This window comes from Mugil cephalus, chromosome 5 (assembly GCF_022458985.1).
Source record: "Mugil cephalus isolate CIBA_MC_2020 chromosome 5, CIBA_Mcephalus_1.1, whole genome shotgun sequence".
NCBI classification, from domain to species: Eukaryota; Metazoa; Chordata; class Actinopteri; order Mugiliformes; family Mugilidae; genus Mugil; species Mugil cephalus.
Window position 1 is genome coordinate 9,618,284 of NC_061774.1, and position 21,948 is coordinate 9,640,231.

Sequence of the window (21,948 nt, forward strand, 5' to 3'; positions counted from 1 at the left end):
TTTAAGAATTTCATCTTTTAATAAAAAAAATAAAAATATAACCTGTGTTCATGTTACAAAGGACTGACTAATCTTACATAAATTGATGGAAGTATTAAACATGTCCGGACTTTGCTGTAAACTATCTGTCAAAGGTTTCTTTTCAGGAATTGTTGCTGTATTTCTTTGAGAAATGTAAGTAAGTGTATAATCTTTCCCTTCTGTAAAACTGTTAGACTTGACTTGTTTCTCCATGCAACACATACAAAAAAAAATCACATGGGAAAATGTGACAAGAAAATCATATACATTACAAAGAGCAGAGGACCTGAAACACTACCCTGTGGGACTTCAATCCATGTTGCAAGTTCAGATAATTCTGTTCAGATCAATTTCTACAACTTGGCTTCCAGCTGGACTGTCTGCTTTCTGATTTCTGAATTAATATCTTTACTAGTAGTTTACAGTAAATTAATCACACAAATCTCACGTCATTATATTGTTTTTGTTTGATGGTGTGTAACTTCGAAACCCATGTGTGTGGGTCCAACCAAGACAAACTTCAGAAAATTTTTCACTATCTCCTCACAGTATCGTTCAGTCTGATCACCCACATACAGTGTCAAATCTTTATGGAGGTGGTGATATTCAGTGAAATAATGGGAGGAGTGTTGTGCTCCTAATGAGAAAACCATAAATGTGAATTATTATTATGACATTATTATTATTACATAACATTATTTTCAGAATTTCTAATTTTCTCAAATAATAGTCTATTATAGGTTTTAGTAGAAAAATAAATAAATAGTTCCAGCTCTTTTGAAATGTTTTCATACTGAGAAGTAAAAGTTATGCATTCAATGTTCTGCTTTGTTAGATTATAGAAATGTTATCAGTAAAATTCACTTTACTGTCACTTAAAGTCAAAAAACTGGTTCTACAAATGTAATAGATGTGACTGCTCCGGTGTTTACTTTTTTGGTCAGCATTGTATAACTTTAGTAATTTTGGCCTCTGGCAGTGATTCATTTAAGCTGTTTACTACGGTTATCTACAGTACTGAATTTAATAAATGTATTAAATGTGTAAAATGTTAGTAAACAAATGAAAAGTAATTAGCAACTATATCAAGTATTTGCAGCGATGAACAGGTATTTTGCACATGTGTATGTACTGTTTATGTGTAGGTTAATATGTACTAAATAAACACATCCTATACCTCATAATTGTTTTTTTTTATGTTTAAACAAATAAACAATGGATGTGTATGGATTGTGTTCAGGGACTGTAGTTGATCAGAAGTGTCTTGTTTACTGACACGTTACATTGACAGTGAACGTCGCTAGAGGTCATCAGAGGTTCACCTGAGCGCGGGGACAGGTCCCCGGCTACGTCACTAGCCCCTCCCCGGCCGCCTCGTGCCTCAGCTCGCCTCTGTTTCTGTTGGCCGTCAGCTGCACGAGACGCGCGGCATCTGGTCTGAGATGTGAAAGCTGTCAGCTACAGCTACAGCTAGCTCCGGTTCTACCTGAAAACACGTTTGAGTCCCTGGATACGTAGGAGAAGTAGAGGGTTACTCATGGTTACCGGGGTAACTTTAAACTCAGCGGTGTGAGAAGAGGCTCCGAGGCGGCTGGTGTCCTTCGTAACTCTGTGAAGTGAATGGTGAGTAGCTCCACAGTGTTTAGCTTGTAGCATCACTGCTAAGTTAGACCTGAGTCTCTGGACCCAACGCGAACAACGCATACAAAGGTGTGTCCCGCCTGGTCACGATGCGCATCTTTTTGTCTGTTCGAGACTGAATTAAAACTGTCATCCAGTCTTTTCCTTTTCTTAAAAAAAAGTTGTGTCTTGATTTGTTTGAACCTCGTGATCAGCGCGGGCCAGGGTCCAGCTCCTGGACCTCTGCCTCCTCCGGCCACATCATAACAACCCAGCGCCTACTTGAGGAGCACTTCAGGAAAATTTAGTTCGCTTCAACTTAAAGTGAATAGTTGTGTCTCCGGAGTCTCAAATCTCACAACATGTGCGAGACTAAAGGGGGGGGGCGCTTTTTCTTTGGTGCTTTCAATTATTATAATTCTCTATTTATGTAAGAAGCAGACAAGTGTTCCTAAAAATAAAAAAAAAAAAAAAAAAAAAAAAAAAAGTTCTTGTTTTGACACAATTTTATATTTGAATCCATTGGGATCTGCTTTCTTGACAACGTTATGAAGCTGCTTGTTTTTGTGTAGGTGTCATTTGAGTGTTAGAGAGTCTTATTTGAAAGAACTTCGGTCACTGTATGTGCACCAATCAGCCACAACATTAAGACCACCAGTGATGTACATTGATCATCTCACTACCATGTGAAGTTCTTTGGGGAAACATGGGTCCTGGCAGTGATGTGGTTGTTCCTTTTAAACGTACCAGCGCCTGAACATTGTTGCACACCAGGCACAACCCCAACGGTGACGTCAAGGAGCTGTTCCATGCATCCTGTTTCCAAATGTTCCTGACATAAGTAATGCACATGAATCCAGCTGTCGATGTAAAAGAAAAAGTGATGCATCAGACCTCCATTTCTCTGTGGTCCAGTTCAGTGCTCGCATGTCCACTGAAGGCACCATTGGGCGTAGACTGGTCAGGATGGACACTCTGATCGGTTTGTGGCCTCATACAAAACAAACACTGATGCACTTTGTGTTCTGACCCTTTTCTATCAGAACCTGCATGAACTTTTTCAGCAGTTTGAGCAACAGTAGGTTTTTCCTTTTTAGATCAGACTACACAGTTCAACCTTCACTCCCCACATGCATCAGGTTCACCTCTTTTCCATCTTGGGATCGTTTCTGATAGGTACCAACTACTGTGGACCACAGACACCATGCAAGAACTGCAGTTTTGGAGAAGCTCTGACCCAGTTAGGCATCAGTGTTTTGCCTTTGTCTCAGTCACTCAAAGTTCTTCCACCTTTTCTGCTTTTGAAACATAAACTTTGAGGACAATATGTTTACTTGCTGCCCAATATATCCCCCCCCACTGACGGGTGCTATAAATAAAGACATAAATGTAATTCACTTGAGCTCTGACAGTCTGTCATAATGTTATGGCTGCTCGTGTGTGATTCATTTGCAGGTTTTCTAATTCGTCTCCATTAGAGGTAACATAGGGAGAGAATGGGACAATGACATTTTACAAAGATATATATAAAAAACGGACATTTAATCTGACTTTAGATCATAAATCCACTATTTGGCTCTGTGTTGGTAGACTATGAAAACAAGTGACAAATGATAAATCCTAATCTTTTTATATCTCTGATAAAGTTAGGTATGCTGCTTTTTTATCAGTACATTAAAATGTTATCCTTAAACTAGATTAGCGCTGAAACATTTAGTTGATAACAGAAGATTAGTTCTCTAGCCACGGTTCTCCAGTGTAAACGTCTTGGTGAATTACCTGTGCTGCAGACTTTTGTCACTCTGGGATTATTTTTACTATGTAAACGTAAAAATAGATTTGATGGATAAGTCAGTGTATTTACTGCTGTAAACGTGTTAACCGGTCATTTGTTCTGTCTTATCAAAGCGTGGATGAATGTGTCATCCTGATTCAAGGAAGCAAGTTGACAAATGACACAACATGTGCGCTTGTCTGAATTTGTTTACAGTCATGGTGGTTATAGCCTTCAGGCTGTAAAGCTTAAACTCTACAGGTTTGTCACGTCATCATTTTCAGGCTTTTCTTCATTCCTTACTTTTTATATGGCTTTAAAGTGTGTTTGTATGCAGTGTTTACCCATAAAAAATCCCAGTAAAGGCAGGGTTCATAGATTTGACTCTACATGAGGCAAAACGTGTGTTCTTGCTGATATTTGAGAGAGAATCGGTTTATTTTGAGCCATGAGAGCTGGTGGAACATTGCAGTCGGGCTGTGTTGGAAAACACTGAGTCACAGCTGCTCAGCAGTGACAACCACCGTCTCCCTGAGAGGATAAAAGCCTTAGCAACATAATATATTCAAGACATGACAGAGCCACAGGGACGGATGATGTTTAGATAGCATGTTTAGATACATGCGTTATGGATTGGATCCTCTTTAACTACACACACAGACTTGGCACCGCTGAGACCTCACTCAAGAGGCCGTGTACTTCCTGCTTGGTTCAAACTGTGAGAGTTTCAGTCTTACCGGTGATTCCCACGGCTCCAGGAAATGTTTGGTTTCTGGATGTGCAAAATAGAAGTAGGACAGGTTAGCTGTAGATTACATCATGATTGCCAAAACAAATAATTGACATTTATTTCTCAGAAGCCCTCTTTTTTTATTTTGAATAGAAAGGGAGTGCTTGTGTACAAATCCAGAAGTAGAGATTAACTTGCATTAGAGTGCTTGTTGTGATCTCATTGCTGTGTCCTGTCAGGCCCAGGCAGGTAGAGATGAGCTGGGCTGAGGAGGACTGGACGGTGGGACTCTCTGGACGGGTCCTGCAGAAGGTGAAGGAGCTGCAGATCCATCAGGAGCGACTGTCCAGAGAGAACAAGCAGAAGCAGCTGCAGCTGGACAACATCCATACCAACCTTGAGAAACAAACTGTGAAGGTGTGAGCCGCCTAATGGATTTAGATCTGTCACTTACGTATGTTTGTTCCATATGACATGTAACTGTGAAGCATATTAATAGCAGTATCATACAGCTCATATTTGGTCACTGCCTATTAAAAGGTTACGTTTTACCACTAAATAAATATAGTGTGATCTAAAAGCCAAACCTCAGTCTCATTTAGTACTAATACCTTTCACAACACTATTAATATTCCTAAACACGAACCTTTCCCTCTGCCTCCTCAGTATGAGGAGGTGCGTGGGGAGCTGCAATCTGTTCAGAGGGAGCTCCAGAGCGTTCGGGAGGAGGCCAAGGCGGCCGTGACTGGCAGGGACCGGCTGACCCAGGACCTTCAGACCAAGCAGGCCCAAGTCTGCTCTTTGGAGGGCCAGCTGGATGCTGCTCGTAGCCTCAGCAGCAAGCTGACCCAGGAAGTGAAGAGGTCAGTGCGAGAAGAAATCATCCGCGACCGTTGGCTTCGGTTGTTAACGGCTTTGCTTTCTGAGCTTCCTCTGTTTCCATGCTCACTCGTTTCTCCCTCATCCTCTCTTTGTGGCAGACTGGAGGCCGAGCTGGAGAAGCTTCAAAACAGCCGGGCAGCAGATACCACTCTGTTTTCTACACCGTGCTGGAATACAGCCTCGCCCTGGGAAAACAATGGTACGGTTTTATAAATGTATGACTCCTCTGTTTACTTTCTGCAGTGGTTTCTTCCCATTTTTTTTTTTTTATTTATTTTTTTTATTAGTGGACTATATAGTTTGGAAAATTGAATGGAAAACCCCATTTCCCAAAAGAGAAGAGCGGGAATAAATAAACTCCCTCAGCTCCTATACTTTCCCAGGCCTTGATCTCGGGGGACTGTTGTGTTTGTCTTTCCTCTCTTGTCGCAAAACCACTTGGTTGTCCACCAATGTTCAACTTTGGAGATTGGTTGTAGGTACGACGTTCAGTCCAGATGCTGTGTTTTTGTCCTGCAGGGAGCAGAAATGAAGAGAAGACAGGGCAGCGAGATGAAGGACAGAGCCGGGTGCTTCACATTCGGGTAAGTAGCAGCTCGTTTGTTATTACTGAGGTATGTGTAGGCTAATCCAAGATGATGGGGATTTTATCTCAAAGCTGTTGTTCCCTGCTCGGGGGATATGGCTCAGTTTGTATCTTTATTTTTTTTTCTGTCTTCTTCTAACGGTCTTAACGGCTTAAAAACTCTGTAAGTAGTCTGGGTGGGCAAATCTGTTAATTAAAACAATGACCCTCCGCAGACGTTTTAAGAAGGCTTTCCAAACAGGATAATGAAGAGGCCGCCTCTTTAATCAGGTTGTTATTTATGCTGTTATTTAAAATACCACTCTATGTAGACGTCTCCAACCTTCTCAGACTTGTTCTTATGCAAATAGACAATATTGTTCACTTTATCCTTATTATACAGTTTAACTGAATTTTTATCATGGCTCCATTTCTAAGGGCAAAGTGCAGTCAGGTAAAAATTGTTCAAAATTTATTAATGGACATACAAACCTAACTTTAACTTAAGGTTTTTTTACTAACAAAATTGGACACGGCAGCTTTTAGACAGAAATGTGAGTGAATTGGGTTGTTTGTTGGAGACTTGGAAACTAGCAGAGGAATATGTTGTGTAGAGTGAAATAGGTGCTTAGGATCTTCTGTAAATAACAGCGAGTCATTTTTAGTCAAATGTTGTTTAATTTACGCTGCTCAAACCCTAGAGCGCTGTCATTTAGAAGCTCTGATGAGTGTTGTTTCTAGTTTTACGTCCTGTTCCTGCTCAGCTCAGCTTGTGTCTTTTTTCTTTTTTTTTTTATCTCTCCTCCCTTCGGCAGCGCCTCCAGTTCTCCGACGTGCCCTCGGCTTCGTCGCCACAACAGCAGAAGGTCACGCCCCACCGCCACCCTTCCAACCAATCGGATGTCTTCTCCACTCCCTCGGCTGCGTTTCCATGGGAACGGGATGACTCCAGGCCGGCAGCCAGGAGGCGGCAACCGCCCTCTCCCCTGACGGCCTGCACGGACGGCGCAAATCAAGCCCTACCAGAGCAAAGGGTTTGTGGGAAGGATGAGGAGCAAAGGGCGGACACAGAGAGTGAGTGGGGATTTTCACTGGTCACCGTGGTAACGGGAAAATACTGGGTGTCATTTCAGTTTGAAAACATGCGAACATGCACCTGAGCCCAGTAGCCTTTACCCCAAAGAACAAGAGCCGGCATTTAACTGACACAATGAAACTTTCACAGCAGCGCAAATACATTTTCAGGTGGTTCTCACAACAGTCAACATTAACCAACTTAATGTCAATAGATAATGTCAATAGAAATCAGAGACCAGCAGACTCTGGTCACAATAGGTTGGTGCAGACTGTTGACCTTTAGCATGACTTTAGAAATAATAAGAGTGTATTTGTTAATATACATAAAGAAAGAAATATTTTTTAAAAATTCTAATCTTTAAAAATAGAGCACAAATATAAATTGCAAAAAGGAATATTTCAAATGGCAACTATTCTGAAAAACTAAGTAGTTATGTTAAAAACCAATGTGTGGACATCAGACACTAATCCCATTTTTTATGCAGAATCTTATTTAATGACCTGAAGCGTCTGTTGGTGCTTCTGGTTAGTGAAATGTTCCTGTGCTGATGCATCTGTGAGGCAGAGGTCCCCCCAAACTGATGGAGAGGTTAAGTAGGGACCCCCTACCTACTATATGTGTTATATATTAAACTCGGCCTAGTGCTGTTTATAAATATACATCATTAGTATAAAAAAAAAATCAGGATTAAAAATCAGCTGCCAACTCTGTACCCGTAGTTAGTTCATTTACATGTATTTGAATGAAGCAATACTTCACCCACGTCACGTTCGTTACCTTTGTCTGAGCAGTGAAACCTAATCTTTTTTTTTTTTTTCCCTCTGACTGATAACCGAGCACACCGAGCTCTGGCGAAGGAATTCAGTCGTCATGTACTCTGTGTAACCTCAACAAACTGCTGTTACGTAAGAGGTTGTGTAGAAATCACTGGCTCAGCTGGAGATTCCTCTGCTCCCAGGCCACGTACAGGAGCGTCTCCTGCTGCGCTTTATAGTTATGACGCAAAGCTTATCTTTGCATCTGCTCGACGACGGATGTTTGTTTTGTGTTCAGGAGGAGGACGAGGACGAAGACGAGGACAGGTCAACGTGAAACAATAAATGCTGCTTTAAGCTGCAGGGACACTGGAGGGGAGGTGGGGGGGGTAGCGTCATGATGGTTGTTCAGTTGATGTTGAAACGGAGTGAGAGTTGGGGTAAATCATCTGGATGATCATTTAGGAGGATGTAGTTTGTGTCTGTACAACACAATACAGTTAAATGGTACGACAAACTATAGCCTCCAGAATAAAATCACAGTTGAATGAGCAACAAATGAAAGATACCACAACCTTCAGTGTGGTTACAATTTCACTAATGTATCAAATACACTGACGAGAGTGTGTAATTAAGGGCTAGTGTTGGGGTTGGTCAGAGTTCATCATATGAAGCGACTACAGCTGTGGTTGTCATTGATCCGCTCTCTATGGATTGACCCATTTGTGTGGACTCTAGCTGTGTGTTGTCCACTGTGCTCACCCTCCACTTACTCAATAACTGTTCATCTGTCAGCAAACGGGGATTTTTAATGTAAATTAAGGCTGAAAATGTATGAAAATGGTTATTAGAGTAATATTTTCAGTTACGTGTCTATGCTACTGGATTCATACAGCGTAGATTTAAAAACAGTGAGTTGCAGTGCAGTTACACAATCATCCTTTACATGCACTTCCTGTTGTACTTTCCACTTGGTATTTTTATATCTCTGCAGTTGTTACTTCTTTTAAAAATAACAACTGCAGCTGTTTAAGCTGGAACTGTTCCTGGTTCGTCCTCCAGGATCCTTGTCGAAAATGCGGAGTCACATCTCGGCTCTGGAGGAGCAGCTGTCCACGAAGACGGGAACGCTGAAGGCCGTTCAGAATGAAGTGGCGCAGAAGACGAAGGAGCTCGCTGCCAAGGAGCTCAGCCTGCAGAGAGCCCGGGACGAGCTGAGTCTGGCGCACACACGCATGGCGCAGGACAGCGAACGGGTAAAAGCTCACTCTGCTACCGATACCGACGGAACTGATACTGAAAACAAACATGTCTTTGAAGCCCGGCCGTGTTTTTTTTTACTGTTAACACACACACTGGGTGTTGTCCTCATTTATCACAATATTTCTCTTCCCTGAAAACTTATCTGGAACTTTCAGAACCTGAACCATCACCAACGCAAAAAACATCTGGCGTGCATGTGTGAAACAAAGGATAGACTCCCATTAATTAACCGCTTCCTGATGTTAGGATGTTTTTAGTCAGCATTAAACGATTACCACAAGGCAAATAAATACACGGCGCACACAAAACACAACACTCTGGGTGTGATACATTCAAAACCCACGGTGTTACGTATAGTCAGAGGTATTCTATTGATATGGAGGCGTGAAGTGGGAGTAAAACTCTCATTTTTTTTCATTTTTGTTATGTTCCTGTTGTTGGAGAACATCTGTGGTTCGATGGCTTCGTTTCTGTGATTAAAAAGTCAAAGGTAGCAGGCAAAACAATTGGTAAAAACATAAACACGTGCTCTCTGTGTAAGCAGACAGTTTGTTGCATGTTAAGTAACATTAAGGACGTAATTTAAAGTAAGAACTGTTTAAGAGCGTGTGTGTGTTCCTACGTCGCAGGTGTCAGGAGCTGAGCAGAAGCTGAAGCACCTGCAAGAGGAGCTCAAGTGTCAGAGGCAAAACGCCGAGAGCAGCCGAGTGCAACACCTGCAACGCACCAAGGAGCTGGAGAAACAACATCAGAGAGTGAGGCAGACGCAGAAACAACAGCGGAGATGCGGATCTTGTTTTCTCTCCTCCACTTCACAGCTGAAGTACCTGTTTCGTTGTGTGTTGTTTTTCCCAGGATCTGACAGAGCAGCAGAGGGAGAGGCAGAGTTTGGAGAAGCAGCATCAGCAGGAGGTGAATAAGCTCAACCAGGAGCTCCAGCAGGCGAGGACGCTGCACAACGCCCTGCAGGCCCAGGCTGACAAGGTACACACAAGTGGACCAACAAGTCTCCTAACGTGCACAGTGCATTTCTCTAGATATGACCTGTATCAACCCTGGAAACTCTGTAAATATGGTTTACAAGCCTGTCCTGTTTTCTCAGCTGTTTCCCCTTTCTATTTCCTGCTTCCCCATCCCTCCCTCCCTCTCTCCCTCTCCTGGGACTATTTTTCTCATATTTACCAAAGATCAATAAACTTATCTCACATTTTCTCCCACACTTGCTTCTCGCCCTTGTTGTTCTCTCTCTCTCTGGTTCACTCTCTCGCTTTCTGTGTTTCTGTTTTCTCTCCTCCCCCTCCCACCTGCTCTCCTCTCCGCTCCCTCCTCCTCCTCCTCCTCCTCCTCCTCTCGGTTTCTCCCCAGTGGAAAGGTTGAGCAGTGAAGGTAAAGACGGAGTGAGTGCGTTTGATGTTTGCAGAGTTGCTTTGGCCGTGGAAGCATGAAACAAACCTATGAAGTGTAACTGTGTGTGTGAGAAAGTCAGAAAGAGCGGCGTGAAGGAAAGGCTGTGGGATGAGGGTGAAGATTCGTTTAATGTGTTTGAGGCATGTTGCATGACATGTTTTTTTTTTTTTTTTTTTTAACATGAAAGAATTCTGATTATCAGCAAAACAAAAGTTAATCTCTCATCCAAACAGAATAATGTGTCTTTCATCTTAATTCCCGTGCCTCTCGACATGGTATGAAACCTTCTCACAAGGTCTATTCATTAAATATAATGTCCTCTAAAACCTTCGTGGAAGCCTTTTGTAAACCACACAGATTTTTATCTTGTTTTTATCTGATAAGACTGAACCGAGTTAAAGCTCAGTAGAAGGACAGTTTCACACAAAGTCAGTCACCTCGAACTTTGAACTTGTACAAACGTTTGTGAGAGTTGCTTTATTATAAATGATCTGAGCAGAAAAGATGATCATTTCCAGACTGTTTGTGTTTACAGTAACTTAAGATAATGTGAAGAGTTTAATATGAGAACTGGTGGGAAGCCGATCAGCTCTGTTTCTCTCTGTTAGTTTGCCCTCAGTGGTAGATCATCTATTACACACGACCGAGTCTCACTATTTATCACTGGTTGTTGTCCTGAATCCTGTTCTTGAAACAACAGCCATTTGTTTCATCTTCGTTCTTCTCACCTCCTTCCCCTCATTTCTTTCTTTAATCCATTCCCTCCAATCTCCTTTAAATCCATTCTCTCTGTTAACAATCAGCTAACGAGTAACAATGTCCTCTATCAGCTGTCTCTGCAGAAGCAAGTGTTGGAGAAAGAGTTGGACACTCAGAAAGAGAAGCTGAAGTGGACGGAGGGACAGTTGAAGGAAAGCCAGAAGAAAGAGACGCAGACACAAGCCAAACTGACGGTAACACACACACACACACACACACACACACAAGCACACACACACAGTCTACATTTATCAATTATTCACACACACACACACACACACACACACACACACAGTCTACATTTATCAATTATTCAGTAGAAAAGCAGCAGGTGGAAAATGGGCTCCTTTAATTTTTAAACAGCATCTTAATGTGCCGTATAGTAGCCAAATATTTTATATAATAATGTGTGATATTTGCTTATTCAATAATTCATGGCATCAGAAAGAATTTCATGAAGCTAAAAAATTAGATTGATTTTGATAAACCTTGGTATATCTATTTATATGTTTCACTGTTACACAAACATTTCAGCCACAACTGACAAAATGATCCCCTCTTTAAAGTTATTACCGACTTAGATTTAAACTGATTTCTCTTAAAACAGAGCTTTGTTGATAAATGCTGACTCCAGCGAGGCTGAGGTTGGATTTTGGATTTAATTAGCTAAATACAATTCTTACTGAGGCACCCAGATCTCAGTTAGATTCGACGGGGTCTAATCCACCTAATTTGATTTTTTTTTTTCCCCTCGCATTAGGAAGCGGTGCGTGAGGCGGAGGGTGTGGCTGTGAGCCTGGAGCAGAGCAGGAAGAGGGAGCGAGCTCTGGAGGAGGAGGGGAGGAGGCTGGTGGAGGAGCGAGCCGACACCCTGCGTCTCCTCAAAGAACTACAAGGTCAGGAGGCTGCTGTGTGTGCGGGACAGTGAATCCATCACGTACAATATGTTTATACATATGAACCATATAGATTTGTTCTGACACTCGAGTTCTTGTAGGAAGAAGGTCAAAGGTCAGGAGTTAGAAGAGATGCAGTGTTTTTTATAGTACTTTTATAGTACTTACTATAAGTACTTGGGGTTTAACCAGTTTCATCTGGGGGACTTGTTGCTCTCTGGGTTAATTGTCGTGTTTTAAAGTTAAAATGATGAGTGTTTGGTTTTACTGTTCCCTTCAGGACGTGTCATGATAATTTCCCAGAAGAGACAGTGCTGCCCCCTGCTGGTCAAACTGTCATTCACATTAAATTACATTTAACTCTATTAATGCACAGATACTTCAAACAGTCAGATACTGTCTCCTTTACTGCACGTGGCATCTTTGGGTAATAATTATGTTTTTATTCTTGTATTTGTTTCTCTTTCCTTTTGACTCCAGAACAAAAATCTGCTCCACAACCCGTCCAGTTTTGCCCGGTCGTTCAAAGTTTTCCACCTCAGTCTTCAGTTTCTCATTCTCCTCGACCTCCTGCCCACACCAAGAGGTCTGCTGCTACACGACCTGACCAGAGGAGGGAAGAAGAAGACAAAGAGCGCACAGCACCGTACCCTCCTGACAGAGAACCAGGAGAAGGAATAGACTCTGAACACATCAGTGTCATTATCTCCCCAGACACTGAGTGTTTACGAAGAACAGGGCACAGAAGGAAGAGTAATGAAGAGGAGAACGAGAGTAATAATGAGACGATGAAAAGTGACATCTCTGGTCCAAACAACAGCGGTTCCTCTCACTCTGCTGACGACATCCCCATCAAACCCTCTATGGATGGTGATCGCGTGACAGATCCCGACTGCAAACTGACGCAAACTCTGATGCTTTCTGCCGAAAAGACACCTTCTCTCACGTCCGAGCACCCCGCCCCCTCCGAAGACCTCAAGAGGGAGAACGCCATGCTGCAGTCTGAGCTCCAAGATGTGCGTCAGGAGCTCCAGAAACGACTAGAAGACCTCGAGTCCCAACGACGGGCTGAGGCAGAGGCCAGGACTCGTCTGAAACAGCTCAGCCGCAAACAAGCCAGCCAGGCCGTGGAGAGGGAGGAGAAAGACAAGGAGTGGAAGACTCAACTGGAGAGTGAAAGGGCCGAGGCAGAAAGGCTGAGGAAGGCCGTGTCTGCTCTGGAGGTCGAGATAAAGAGAAGAAGCAATGAAAGAGACGAGGAGGGGGGAGAGGAGAAGGAGGAGGAGAAATCTAAGGAACTGGAAGACAGGGAGACTGAAATGATAGAGCTCAATATCCAGCTGAAGAAGCAGCTCGTGGAGGTGAAAGCACAGCTGGCTTTGGAGCGCGAGGAGAGAAACCAAATGTCAAACTTAGACATCGATGAAAAGAAGGAGCTGAGCACGAAAGTGGCAGAACTTACTGCAGAAGTAGAAAACTTAAAGCAGATACTAAAAGAAAACTCACAAGAAGAGGAGAGTCTCTCGGACGCCAACAGCCCTCTGACGTACCTGACTCTACACGACGACGAGCTCAACTCCAACGTCGTCGTCTGCTGCGACGACAACCTCCTCCCTTCACCAGAGCGGCACCTCCGCTTCTGCCAGTCCACCAACCAACGCAACGTGCATGTGTCTCGGGCAGACCTGATTCAGGAGGACCAGAGTGTGATAGACGATGAGCACTTGCCTCTGTCGGGTGATGATCAAACGGGTCAAGTGGTCGCTGACCTGGAGGACACCAGACAAATCAGAGGCGGTGAGCTTGTTGCCTCTGATTTGTCAAAAGAGGTGGAGCGGCTTCAGAAGGAGTATAAAACGGAGAGGGAGCGTGCTAACCAGTACCAGGTTAAACTGGAGGCCCTGCAAAACCAGGTGAGTAATTGTAGACAGATGGAACAGACGATGGCTGTTAAAAGCTGCTAACGAGAGAAGCTTTGCTAATGTTCTTACTAACAGCTGCTACTTAAAGAAGAAAAGATTATCACCAAAACTACAACTCCCACAGCAGATTCAATCAAATTAAATGCAAAGTAAATACAGCGACACCAGGGAAAATGTGGATTATCAGATCAAATTAAGGACAATTAGACTCAACAATCATCCATGCAAACTACTACTGGATTTGGAAAAGTGGATTAGCCTCAGTTTCAGTTAGTTTTAGTTCATTTCGGTTATAATAAATAAAAGATGCTAACGCTAAGAGTTGTCTGAGAAGTAACGTTTGCCAGACAATACCGTAGCGTCAGACCGACGTTAAAAGAATGAAGAGGAGTGATCACAAATGTTCAGTTTATTGTTTTATTATTATTTATTGAACTGAAATAGTTGCTCTTCACTGTAACTACGCCAAAACAACAACATCCACAAACTTATCTGACAGCACTTCAGGACGTAACTTAAGCTGTGACTTCATCAAAAAACCGAGCATAACTTAATATAACCTGACACTAAATGTGAAACACAGCACCATGTTTCTGTGCCTGGATTCCAGTTGTTTCTTCGTAATGCAGCGATTCATTTACTTCTTTTCTTTGCCAGTCGCAGACACCTGTAAACATTTATCTCTGCTTTTCAAATCTGTTGGTTCAGTCAATCGTAAAACAGCTCTTCATCTTTTTTAAAATTAATTTTACAATTTTTATGGTATTAAACCCTGTGTTTCAAACTAATGCTGCTAATCTTCATATTCAACTGTCACTTTCTGCCACTCAGTGGCCGTAACCACGGAGACTTCACTTGTGGTGACGTCACGTGCATACTCTCTATTGTCAGCATTGCTCTCTAATTATGGTTTTAATCGCTCGTCTGCAGCTTCTCATCTGCGTCCAGTCAGTGGTTATGAGTCAAACTGGAACAAAGAGGCTCATATCGGAGTTGAACTTAATAAATGTCAAACGGTTACATTTCCTGAAATAACTGCCGCTCACCACAGTCTGATTAGACGCTGTGTAGGAGGCAGGAGGAGGGAGGGTTTTCTGTGCTTGTCCAACCACTGGGTGACGTGAACGAGTAACGCGCAGTTCAAACCGATCACAGCTGTTCTGTGTCGCTGTGTCATGTAGTTGCTCAGTGTCGGACACTGATCTGACACAGGACCTTAAATCTGATTGAGGCAAAACCTCAGTAGCCACTGATGCAAATTATACATCAGATACAGATGATCTGAGCTTTCTCTGTGTCCCTGATTTACAAGTGGTTAAGATAATTTACCTCAGTAACTTCACTGCACATACACTCACTATTTCATAGTTTGCAGATCGCTGACACATAGAAGAAGCCTTTTTAAAACATGTGCTGTAAACTCTTATTATACACAGGTGGTACAGACTGTTTATAGTCTTATTACATTTTTCCATTTAAACATTTCTGTGTCCCTCTCCTCCTTAAATGTTGTTTTCAGGTGACACGTCAGACCCAGCAGCTAACGATGGCCTTCGAGAATCAGAGTCTGCACATCTCAGGTCTCCTGCAAGAGCTGCAAGAGAAGGAGAGCGCCCTCCTCAGCCAAGGAGAGGAACTGGTTCGATGCAAGCAAGAGCTGGACGGCCTCAAGAAAGAAAAGGAGGAGGAGACGACGCTGACGGTCAAAGAGGCTGGTGAAGACGGAGAAAGAGGGGAACGAGGGGATGAAAAGGTGGCAGAGATCTCAAAGAGTCAGGAGAAGGAACGCGCTGTCACCTTTCACTCTACGAACGTAGCAGCACGTGACTCGAATGCACCGAAAGATACAAGTCAACGCGCGGTGGGGACACTGGATGCTGAAAAACCTTCTCCTCGTAGCAGCGAAGCTGACGTAGCGCTGCGGTCAGGAGAACATCCAGACTCTGTGGACTCAAACAGGACTCAGAGTCACCATGACTCTGCTGGTGTGATGGCAGAGGATCAGTGCATTCAACAGGGGGAAACAGCAGACATGGCCACAGAACTGCTCGCTCTCCGCCGGGAAAATCAGCGACTGAAACAAAGAATAGAGGCCTGGACTGTCTCAGAAACCACAGGGCCAACATTACAGTCTCACAGCGAAAACCAAGAGGACCAAATCAAACAAAGCCAAAGCACCATGAAAGTGTCCTCCTCGCCAGAGCCAGTGACACGTAGGATGCAAACCACGACCGAGGGACCCGAGTCGCTCCTGAAGAATGTGAAGAGGCTTGAAGATGAAGGACAAGATTTAGAAGTGGACGATGAGACAACCACAAGAGCTGAAGAAGAGCTGGACCAAGAGTCTGAGGTCGACATTGACCACCTGCAGCAACAGGTAATGATCGAACACAGAAACGGGTTTACATTGAAGATATTAATAACCTCCACCAGGAAACTGACTCCAACTCCTTTGTTTACGTCAACACAGTTGCACAAGTTGTCTGACAACTCATTGTTGTTGTACTTTTCCTCAGTGAATGTAATGTTTCCTTCCCGTCCAGGTGGAGGCGCTGCAGATGAAGATTCGGGCTCTGTCCGTGGAAACGCAGCAGCAGACGGAGGAGCTCGCTATGTGGAGACTGGCCTCGCAACCAGCCCCGACGTTTGACCAGTCCGGTCCAAACCAGCAGCAGCAGCAGCAGCAGACAGATGAGCCGATCCAAAGTGTCGAGGCTCCGGTTCAGGGACACACTGTGGTCCCTCAGAAGAGCCAGGACAACGTCACAGTCGTCAGAGAAGATGAGTTATACCTTAACTGCTCCTCCAACAAGCTGCAGGGTCGCTTGTTGTTCTCAAGGTAACTCATAACAAAGGTGTAAATACAGCGCTGACATGGTAGTGGAGCATTAAATCTGCCAGTTTTGTATTAAACACATATATCTAAGTTGATTATACACATATATATTTAATAGTTTAATATACTGCATGTCTGTGCACAGGGTTTTATCTGTGACTAAGACAATTAATATTATTTCTTGTTTCACCACCAGACTCCAGAACAGCATCCATCCCGACCCAAAGAGTGACTATCCCTCTAAAAAGATGGACACTCCCAAGATTGACCAGGTGATTTCATCCAAATCAACATTCACTTCTACAGAAAATCAGTGTTGTTGTTTGAGAAAATCCTTCTGTGGCTAAGTCAGTGCAAGACATTTAGAAAGAATGATAACAAAATCAGATTTTCAGTGATACTCAGGGGTCAGTTTCCAGAGGATTTCCAAGGAACATGTAGCAAAGAGAAGAGTGGGTTTAATTTGTTCCCTTCAAATTAAATGTTACACAGAAAATGTCAGTGTACAGCCAAAACATGAGCCAAAATCTCTCTGTTTCCAGAATAGGGTTTTCAGTAAGTTTAAAGTTTATATGAAGCTATTCCCGCACTAAACCACACAGTTCTTATTGTTTCACTGATATCAAGCACCTGTAAAAATGTCCAGTTATTTTTCATATCATAATTAAATATTTTTTTTTAATTGTTTCTCTTGACTCAGGAATCTGAAAAAGAAAACCAGGAGATTAACTTCTCACAGCGGTCACACGCCGCTCCAACGCAGCACAAAACACAAAAGAGAGACACTGAGCTCATCCAGATGTCACCGGAGAAAACGGCGCCGCTGCACGTAGCCAAAGATCCTCAGAAATCAAATCAGTGTCACGCAGAGAAACTGGAGGCCAAACCAAACTCCTCCAGAGACACGGGTGAATTAAACACGGCCTCAGACGTCAGGGTAGAAATGATAAGTGTCAGCAGTCAAACAGAGGACAGTCTGTATCCCAGCCGTGTCACAACAGCGTGCGTGAACACACAGACTGAGGAGGAGGAGGAGGATGAAGGAGAGCTAGTGGATTCTCCTCCAGTCTCCCCTGTCCCTTTATCTGAGGGGGCGAAGTCTGGAGATAAATTGTTGTTTTCGGGTTCTTTCCCCATCCCGGCTGACCCGGCTCGTCTGGCTGAAAGAATCCGTCGCAACAGGACGCAGCTGTCAGCCGCGTTCGACGACACAGAGTATGAACCCTACGGTCTGCCAGAAGTCGTCATGAAAGGTGACTTTGGACTTGCTGAGTAAAACCTCTAATAAGCCAGATGTTCCCTTCAGGAGCTAAAAGAGACAACACACATACTGGACATTACTTTAAGTTTCTCTATACAATTATAGAAACAATGATCATGAGATAAGTAATAGTGCTCACAACTTCTTTTCCCTTTTAGCACACGCCTCTGTTTATGTTCTCTTTATCTGTGCTTTCACTCTCCGTCCTTTATCTGCTGTCCACTAATCCTCTTATTTATTCTTTGTCTCCCCCTCTTTCCCGCACTCAGGCTTTGCTGACATCCCCAGTGGTCCTTCGTGTCCCTACATTGTGAGGAGAGGTTTGTTGGGGACAACGGTCGTTCCCGTCTCTCAGAAAAACACGAAGGAGGAGGAGGAGACTGATTAAAGCACAGCAGCAGGTGACGTCCTGAGACCGTAACAGAGACACTAACGTTGGTTTTATGTCCCAAGTAATTCAAAGATGTATTTAATGAATATGTAGGTTCATTGTTATTACTGATGAATGAAGAGTTCATTATAGAGCTTCAACGTTTTTATAGAGCACTGCCTCACGTTTGACTTTTATCAAATATGAACATTTATTTAAAGTTAAACAACATAAGCATCTAATCACTAATGTCTTTTGTTTAATGTCATATTCTTTACTTGAAGCCTAATGTTACATACAAACAGAATAAAGAGCTCAATATGAATAAATTTCATCGTTCAGACTTTTATAAATACAATATAAATTGTACCTCAGAAAATGAACTTTTCTTTCTCCATCTTGATAAATACATGTGTGGGGAATTAACTTATCTCCAAACAATGGCAGCTTCCAGTAAACTAGTCCTGACTGTCAAATATCTGGAGATGATTGGACGCTCAGACAGCAGGAAAATATAAAAGAAAGAGCGAACATGTCACAGACGTAACGTCGCTGTTAAGGAGGACAAATGCAGCAACAGTGTTTTGTTCTGGTTATTTTTAATTTTGGACACTAGTGAGTATTTACAGCCACTGTTTCGATAATTAATGTCGAGACCTTTTAAATGCAAATACAGATGTTCGTCATTCAGATGTAGTTTCTACAGTAGTTTCTATGATCTCAAATAAATTATCTTTGAATGTTGGACTGAAGCCTCCAAAGAAGAGACCCATTTTTGACGTTTTATTAAAATAACAATTGTTTGATTAATTAAACAAATGTTGGTTATATAGCAATTTAATTCTGCTCTTTTATTATTAATATAAGATTTTGATTCTGTCCAAATCTAAAAGACGTTCCATGTTTTGTCTGGTTGTCTACAGATGTGGTGGAAAGAAGGGATCTTTGAGGACGCCTGACGACTCAGCGCTCTTCAGGACCAAATAAAGGTTTAAAAAAAAACAAAAAAAAAAAAGCTGCAATCAGCCGTGGACCTCTGGACGTGTGAGTGCAGGTGACTGGGCCTGCACTGACAAAATAATAAACGCCTCCGCCGTGGATCCAGAGACTTTTAATGGTCACTAGTTGATCCTCAGATTGCTGCGTGGAGACGTATCCGTTCATCATGCTGCCTTCACTCGACGCCCACCTGTATATTTAGTTAGAGAAGTGGTGATTAAATGATGCTTGTTGATGTTTCTTCACTTTCCCGAAGGGATTGTTTAGTTTTTAGTAACTCGGAATGAACTTACGAGCCAAGCCTCAGCTTACTTTGAATGAAACAGTGCCTAGTCGGCGTTTTTCTAAACAAGCACTTGTCAAGATAAGCTTGACTTGTTTTTCAAAAGGGCGAAGCCAAGAGAGGCCTGTTGTGGAAGCACGATGTATATTTTTTTTCTCGAGGTGGCTTATTTATGGACACTTGAATGTGTTTCGGTAAACGGCAGGTGTTTACAACAAATGTGTGAAAGTGTGGGTGAGTGTGTGTGTGTGTGAATATGAACATGCGTGTCATCATCTTGATGTTACTGTTTGTATATGTGTGTGTGTGTGTGTGTGTGTGTGTGTGTGTGTGTGTGTGTGTGTGTGTGTGTGTGTGTGTGTGTGTGTGTGTGTGTGTGGGAGGGAGCGGGGTGAGGACATGTCTATGACTCAGTCTAACCTGCATTGGTTTCCAATCCATGTATGGTGATGACACTGAGCTCCCTCTCTCCTCCAGCTCTGCCTCTCTGTCCTGCGTTAACAAGCAGCCGGTGTTGGTTTAACAACGAATTCACCAAAAACCTGTGAAGCTTTATTTTGTTCGAACACATGTGCGACTCATGACGGACGGGGCGTCGTTGATTTGATTAATTGTGAGAGTTGTGTCTCGCGCCGCAGACGACACCCTCCTGTGTGTAAATTTAGTAGCCGAGTTTGGATTTGACGTCCTGTTAAAAGTCGTACCACTTACTTAAGATTAGCTCACAGGATACGTTTTCATGTCTACTTATAATAAACTCTGTGTCGTCACAATTGCCCGATCATTAGGTACGCTAGTTAAAATGAATGTGTTTGAATGGAACAGTCCTGCACTAAATCTAAGCTTTATAATATAAGTTATGATGTTGAAACGGTGGTGATTCACCTTTCGATAATTTTAGAGGATGTAGTGAAACTGGATTAAGTTAAACACTAAGAGTTTCTGTTATCTAACCCGTTGTGTAACGTGGGGTTGTCAAAATTAGTGCGACACAGTGCAGCTCGGTGGTACTAAAAATGATGAAGGAAAGATCGAGCGCAGGACTGTTACATAAGAACCGATTGGTTGTAACTGGTGTACCTAATGATCTGGCAGTGAATGTGTGTGAGTGTATATTCACATTAGCTCATGCACATGGAAGAGTTACTGGGAGTTCACTTCAAAACCAAAGCTAACGTAACATTTGGTCGTGGTCACACCAGAAGGTGGAACAGCGAATTTAATCTCTGCCTCTAGGAACTTCAGGATCCTTGTTATCAGTGACGTGGTTTAGCTGCATGCTAACATGCTAACGACTCCACAGTTGGAGAGTTTTCTCTCTCTGCTTCTTTATCTCCTTGTCTTTTGGTTCACAAACAGTGACGGAAGAGTTCAAATAAAACCTTCTGATACTAAGAGTCAGTTTACACATTTGCATCTTTTGTGGGACAGTTATCACAGTTATCTACGCTCCGAAAGGAGAGGTTAAATAAATAGTGCGACGCAAGCTGATAAGCTTCTGCTGCGTCCTCTGTTTTGGACTTCCTGCCTCCTTAAAACGCTGTCACTGATGCCTCGACTTGGTGTCAGAATTGACTCGGGATTAAATTTTATGCTTGTCCACAAAAGCCTGGGAGCAAAACCACTGCTGTGATTCCACTGGAATAAATTGAGCAAATTAATGTTGGTGTGACCAGGCCTTCAGCCAAATCAAACGAGACCAATGTTCAAGTCACAGTTGTAAAAAAACAAAATACACAAAAGTTCCTCTTTATATTTTTCCAGAATGTCTTCTACTTGCTGAGCTCTGGTGATGGATGAGAGCGAAAAAAGAGACGAGACTAAAAATCTCATCCTGTGTGATTTTTCAGAAGCGTCATGTTAGCTTTGATTATTAACGATCAGTTACATTAAAAACCGTTTTAGAAAGTTTATGATTTAAGTGACCATTAACTTTTTTTTAATTATAAGTAAATGAAGCATGTGAGCGCTGTTGTGAAGACATTCTTGAAAAAAATGTGAATGTTTCCTTTAGAAACTTGTGCTGACCATTTGTAAAGGTATTTGTGTTCGGATTGGAGTGATTTGGGTGTTTAGTGTTTACATTTTATTTATACTAGTAGACGTAGTCTCCAGGTTGTGGCTTGTTGACTCGGTGGGGACACGGAGGACTGTTGCTGCTCTGAATCAGTGCCGACGCCGTTCATCTTCTACACGGACACGCGCAAACAAACACGCCTCACCTCCCTCTCAGCTGCCTTCATATCTCTGGGATCTGTAGTCTTTTGGCGGTCTAACCCCGAGGAGGGAAAACTCACTGTGTAATTTTAATTTTTTGCCTTGTTTTGGACACTTTTTATGTGAACGTATCTGTGTATTTGCGTTTGCGGCTACAATAAAAGGCTTGCTGTTAATTTAACCTGCTGTGTCTGAAGAAGTTTGTGATTCGCTTCTCTTTCTGCTGACGTCCAATTAAGTCTAAACGAGCTGCATGGTCCAATGAAGATAGCATCAAAGTGTTTTTAGGTGGAATATCTTGGTTAAATCG

General features: G+C 42.7%; 1 protein-coding gene across 1 annotated transcript; it reads left to right on the forward strand.

The window, feature by feature from the left end:
- Positions 1-1,420: 1,420 nt before the first annotated feature.
- Positions 1,421-21,819, forward strand: si:dkeyp-115e12.6 (centromere protein F). The gene is made up of 18 exons (XM_047585025.1): positions 1,421-1,644; positions 4,385-4,562; positions 4,812-5,008; positions 5,126-5,226; positions 5,547-5,611; positions 6,408-6,666; positions 8,488-8,681; positions 9,318-9,443; positions 9,544-9,672; positions 10,926-11,048; positions 11,615-11,750; positions 12,231-13,663; positions 15,192-16,049; positions 16,216-16,511; positions 16,705-16,780; positions 17,209-17,761; positions 18,039-18,170; positions 19,063-21,819. The coding sequence occupies exons 2-17, from the start codon at positions 4,401-4,403 to the stop codon at positions 18,155-18,157; spliced, it is 4,827 nt and encodes a 1,608-aa protein (XP_047440981.1). The 5' UTR covers positions 1,421-1,644; positions 4,385-4,400; the 3' UTR covers positions 18,158-18,170; positions 19,063-21,819.
- The last annotated feature ends 129 nt before the right edge of the window (positions 21,820-21,948 follow it).